This window comes from Lepus europaeus, chromosome 12 (genome assembly GCF_033115175.1).
Source record: "Lepus europaeus isolate LE1 chromosome 12, mLepTim1.pri, whole genome shotgun sequence".
NCBI classification, from domain to species: Eukaryota; Metazoa; Chordata; class Mammalia; order Lagomorpha; family Leporidae; genus Lepus; species Lepus europaeus.
Window position 1 is genome coordinate 65,669,826 of NC_084838.1, and position 5,472 is coordinate 65,675,297.

At 38.9% G+C, this 5,472-nt stretch overlaps 1 protein-coding gene across 1 annotated transcript; it reads left to right on the forward strand.

Annotated features, from left to right (window-relative positions):
- The first annotated feature begins 242 nt into the window (after nucleotides 1-242).
- Nucleotides 243-1,485, forward strand: LOC133771295 (L-lactate dehydrogenase B chain-like). Its single transcript, XM_062207046.1, has one exon. The coding sequence runs from the start codon at nucleotides 275-277 to the stop codon at nucleotides 878-880; it is 606 nt and encodes a 201-aa protein (XP_062063030.1). The 5' UTR covers nucleotides 243-274; the 3' UTR covers nucleotides 881-1,485.
- Nucleotides 1,486-5,472: the final 3,987 nt, after the last annotated feature.

The window sequence follows — 5,472 nt, forward strand, 5'->3', positions numbered from 1 at the left end:
TTTCAACTTGTCCTAGCACCAGCTGTGGAAAGCATTTGGAGAATAAACCGGTAGATGGTGGGCTTCTGTTTCTGTCTCTCTGCCTTTCCAATGAAAAGAAAATAAATACATAAGAAAACTTATAAAAACATGTCACTGCAATATAGTTTTCAAACTGTGTCATTCAGAAATAAGAGTAAGGAAAGCAAAGCTAATTAGATTATTTGAAACATGATTGTCTCCTCCGCCCGACCCTTCGCGCCTCGCAGCTCCTGCGCCCGCCCGCCCATGAACAATGGCAACCCTTAAGGAGAAACTCATTGCGCCAGTCGCAGACAAAGAGGCAGCAGTCCCCAACAATAAGATCACTGTAGTGGGTGTTGGACAAGTCGGGATGGCCTGCACTATTAGCATTCTGGGGAAGTCTCTGGCTGATGAGCTTGCTCTTGTGGATGTCCTGGAAGATAAACTCAAAGGAGAGATGATGGATCTGCAGCATGGGAGTCTGTTTCTCCAGACACCCAAAATTGTGGCAGATAAAGACTACTCCGTGACAGCCAATTCTAAGACTGTGGTGGTGACCGCGGGAGTCCGACAGCAGGAGTGGGAGAGCTGTCTCAACCTGGTGCAGAGAAACGTGAATGCCTTCAAGTTCATTATTCCCCAGATTGTCAAGTACAGTCCTGACTGCATCATCATCATGGTTTCCAACCCAGTGGACATTCTTACATACGTGACCTGGAAACTAAGTGGACTGCCCAAGCACCGTGTGATTGGAAGTGGGTGCAATCTGGATTCTGCTAGATTTCGCTATCTCATGGCTGAAAAACTTGGCATTCATCCCAGCAGCTGCCAAGGATGGATTTTGGGAGAACACGGAGACTCAAGTGTGGCTGTCTGAAGTGGAGTGAATGTGGCAGGTGTTTCTCTCCAGGAACTGAATCCAGAGATGGGAACGGACAACGATAGTGAAAACTGGAAGGAGGTGCACAAGATGGTGGTGGAAAGTGCCTATGAAGTCATCAAGCTAAAAGGGTACACTAACTGGGCTATTGGATTAAGTGTGGCTGATCTCATTGAATCCATGCTGAAAAATATCTCCAGAATTCACCCAGTATCCACAATGATGAAGGGCATGTATGGCATTGAGAACGAAGTCTTCCTGAGCCTTCCGTGCATCCTCAATGCCCGGGGATTAACCAGTGTCATCAACCAGAAGCTCAAGGATGACGAGGTTGCCCAGCACAAGAAAAGTGCAGACACCTTGTGGGACATCCAGAAGGACCTCAAAGACCTGTGACTCGCGAGTGCTAGGCTGTAGAAACCAAAGCTCTAATGGGATTAGTCCTGAGCCCATAGCTCTCATCCCCGGGTGTGGGGCACAGTTTGCTTTTCCTCCTCCTTACTAGGTGAATTTTGGGCTCAGACTCCAAGCGCAGCCTGGCTTAATGCTTGCAAAAATGAGCTCTTGAACAAATAAAATTAACTATTGTAGTGTGCCTCTAAAAAAAAAAAAAGATTATTTGAAAACATAATGATAACTGTGGTAGGCAAGAGTGTCGTCCACTTGTACTGGACATTGATACCCTTCAGTTTGTATTTCACCAAGTCTGCTTTTCCCTTGATAGTAAATATTTTAACTAATTCACTATTTTTCCTTATTTCCCATTCTACTCCAATATACTCCATACCCCATCCTTTGTCACTCAAGTAAATGCTGCAGCTAGTGCTACCACCTCCTTACACCATCACCACCATCATCATCACCCCCCCACCCACCCATCACCATCCCCATCATGGCTGTTATACATGGAATGCACACTAGTTTACTCCTTAAAACAGATTTCACCAAATACACATTTTTATATGACTTTAAGAGATAATTTACAACTGACTGAAGTATAATAACTTGACCAAATTGATCCGTAATGACTGCTATTGTTTAAGTCTGTTTTGTATTATTATGAAAAAGTATCTGATGCTGGGTAATGTAAAGGAAAGTATTTTATTTGGCTTATACATGTAGTGGCTAGAAAGACAAACAGGCATGCCACTACCATCTGGTAAAGGCCCCTGGAAACATCACAACATGGCACATAGCAGCACATGGAGGGAGCATTGGCCATGATCAGAGAGGTCACCTGCAACAGAGGATGCAAGAAAGTGTGGCGGGAGTCAGATTTTACCTTTATATAAAAACTGCTCTCTAGGAATTAACCTACCCCTTGGAGACCTGAATTAATCCATTTTTTAGTGTGAAACCCCCATTGTATACTTCCCTTACAGTAGGTCCCATCTCTTAAAGGTTCAACTACCTCAGTCCTTCCCCAATTGTAGACTAAGCTTCCAGCACATGAACCTTTGAGGGGCAGGCAGACCATGGCATTTCCCCATAGAGTAACAAATGAGGGAAGTCAGGCCAGTGCCACGGCTCAATAGGCTAATCCTCCGCCTGCGGTGCCGGCACCCCGGGTTCTAGTCCTGGTTGGGGCGCCAGATTCTGTCCCGGTTGCTCCTCTTCCAAGCCAGCTCTCTGCTGTGGCCAGGGAGTGCAGTGGAGGGTGGCCCAAGTGCTTGGGCCCTGCACCCGCATGGGAGACCAGGAGAAGCACCTGGCTCCTGCCTTCGGATCGGCACGGCGCCGGCCACGGCGGCCATTGGAGGGTGAACCAACGGCAAAGGAAGACCTTTCTCTCTGTCTCTCTCTCTCACTGTCCACTCTACCTGTCAAAAAATAAAAAAAAAAAAATTAAAAAAATTAAAAAAGAATGAGGGAAGCCTACAGATACTGTGATTGTACCGTCACTTAGTAGCCTTTCCTTTTCTCAAGTTTCATGTCATTATATAGTCTATGTATCATGCATTTTAGTATTTGATCATATGCTTTTTATTCTCTAATTATTCATGAATGTTAGTCTTGCCTCCTGGTCAAGATTATTAACTTCTTGAAAGTAAAACATGATATTTATTTATTTTTACTATATATGATGTCTTTGTTGAAGAAATATGTCACTATAGTTGAGACAGCAGTGGGGAATTATTAAGAGAAAAAATAATCAATATAGTCATCAACTTTTGAAATTAACAGTTTTTAAATCTTGTTTTAAAAAATGTTCCATCATTTTCTTGGTGATGTTTTTGTTCATTTTTATGCCCCTACACGTAACTTCATGAATCTATCCATTCTATCCTTGCATTTTAGGTTCTGAAAAAAATTATATTTAAAAAGGAAATTCTTTCAAATACACTTCCATTTTTAGTTGCGCATATGTTTTCTTTTATGTGATCAATTCTGGCTTTTCCCTATCATGAGCAACATCTAAACAGAAAAACTTGAAGAGGAAGTATATTTTTTAAAAGATTTTATTTATTTGAGAGAATTAGAGAGAGAGGTCTTCCATCTACTAGTTCACTCCTCACGTGGCTGTAACAGTTGGAGCTCGGGGGATCCAAAGCCAGGATCCAGGAGCTTCTTCTGGGTCTCCCAGGTGGGTGCAGAGGCTCAAACACGTGGACCATCTTCTGCTGTTTTCCCAGACCATAGTAGAGAGCTGGATCAGAAGAGTGGCTGCCAGGACCAGAACCGGTAACCATATGGGGATGCTGGTGCCACAGGCAGAGGCTTAGCCCACTATGCCACAGTACCAGCAAAAATACCCCTTTTAAAATGTCAGTATATGATTTAAGATAAGTGTGAATACCACCAATCACCATCTCTTTCACCATCAACGAACTGATTCACTTTTTATTCATGCATCCTTGAACTGATAGATTCAATTCCTGAGACATGTGAATGTTCTTATTCTCTCAACGTGCCTAAGAATAAATTTTGTGAGCAATATCTTCATGTCATTCTTTAATAGAAAAATTCTATGGTAGGACATTTTGTCTCATTTCCTTTACAATCAAATTTTATCTATGTAGCACTATGGTACAACTTTCTGAGTATCCTATCAGATTTGTTTTTATCATCTAACTTAAAAACCAAATACCTATCCAATACTGTAAATTTAGGGAATACTACAAAAAACTTCATTAAAAGATTTACATTATATTTACTTGCTATGTCAAAGTTCTATGTGTTTCAAATAATTTGTATCCTTCTCAAGAAGACAAATGGTGATGAAATAAACTAGAAATGCTCATGACTCTAATTGTAAGATGGATATGTGTGTGTATGGGTATGCAATAAAGAGACATTAATTTATCCCTCCCTTAAGGCTTATTTTAGAATAAGAAACAATGTGGTCTTCCTTGGAATGAACACTGTAAACATCCTAAAAGAAACTAAGAAAATTGTAGACTTTATGACCCATTCTGTGAATATTTTCTCTAATACAAGAAAGCCACATCTAGCTAATTTTTCAGTATGGCAAACATGTGGTACAAATATGAATGCCATATTTCTATTGTTATGAAATTTTTAGCAACAGTTATCAATCTTGGAGGAAGATTGATAAAAATCAAACATCACAATATTTTGAGAAATCTTTGATAAAGAAGAGCTTATAAAATTCAGTATCAGGATCACCAAAGATTAATACCTAAAGTGCTTGCCAAGTATTCTAAAAATTGGGAAAAAATAGAGCAAACTAAAATTCATTGAACCATTCAAGTAAGTGTATGGAAACAATATGTTATCTACAATGAAATTTAAAAATCAGAATTGAGTAAAATTAGAAAACTTGATCAGGAATATAAGGACATATAAATAAGGGTAATTGCAAAATATAACAATTTTGACATTTCTCTTGTGGCTCACTTCTATTTAATCAATATATTCTTGAATAGTAAATTAAGGGAAGATTCATTTTTTCTTCAGAATGAGATGTGTATTGATTTAGGTAAAATGTCAACAATTTAATTTATTATTTAAAATTGAGATTTTATGATTCTAGTTCAGTCAAGTGAAGTATGATCAGTCTGTAGATTGCTCCATGAGAAATCCTCATGTTGTCATTGCCATTGTTAACAGTATGAGAGTTTCAAGTAAAAAGTAACATCTAATTGTTTCTTTTGGCCTTCCTTAGCATAAATACTTTGTTCACATATATGTACATATTTGCATATATAAGTACATGAATTTATACATAGGTGTGTGTATATATACATATGTATGTATATATATATTATATGTATATATATATAGAGAGAGAGAGAAAGAGAGAGAGAGAGAGAAAGTGTGGAGATGCATAGTTGAATTGTGGATTAAAATATCTCTACAACAAAGAGATGCTGCTTTTTTAACTATAAAATCAAGAAAGATGAGAAAATACAAGAGACATTGAAACACTAAGTTTCAAATTATGTACGTTTATCAATCCTCCTCTTGAACCCCAAGACCTTCACAGTACAGCTTGGTATTTCCTGTGGAGAAAGATGACTGTATCCATCAGAATCCTAGTATACATTTGAGGAAAAAAATCTACATATTTCTACAATTGCATCACACCAATCATTTATGACAGATTAAATTTATGTTAAATCTATAAA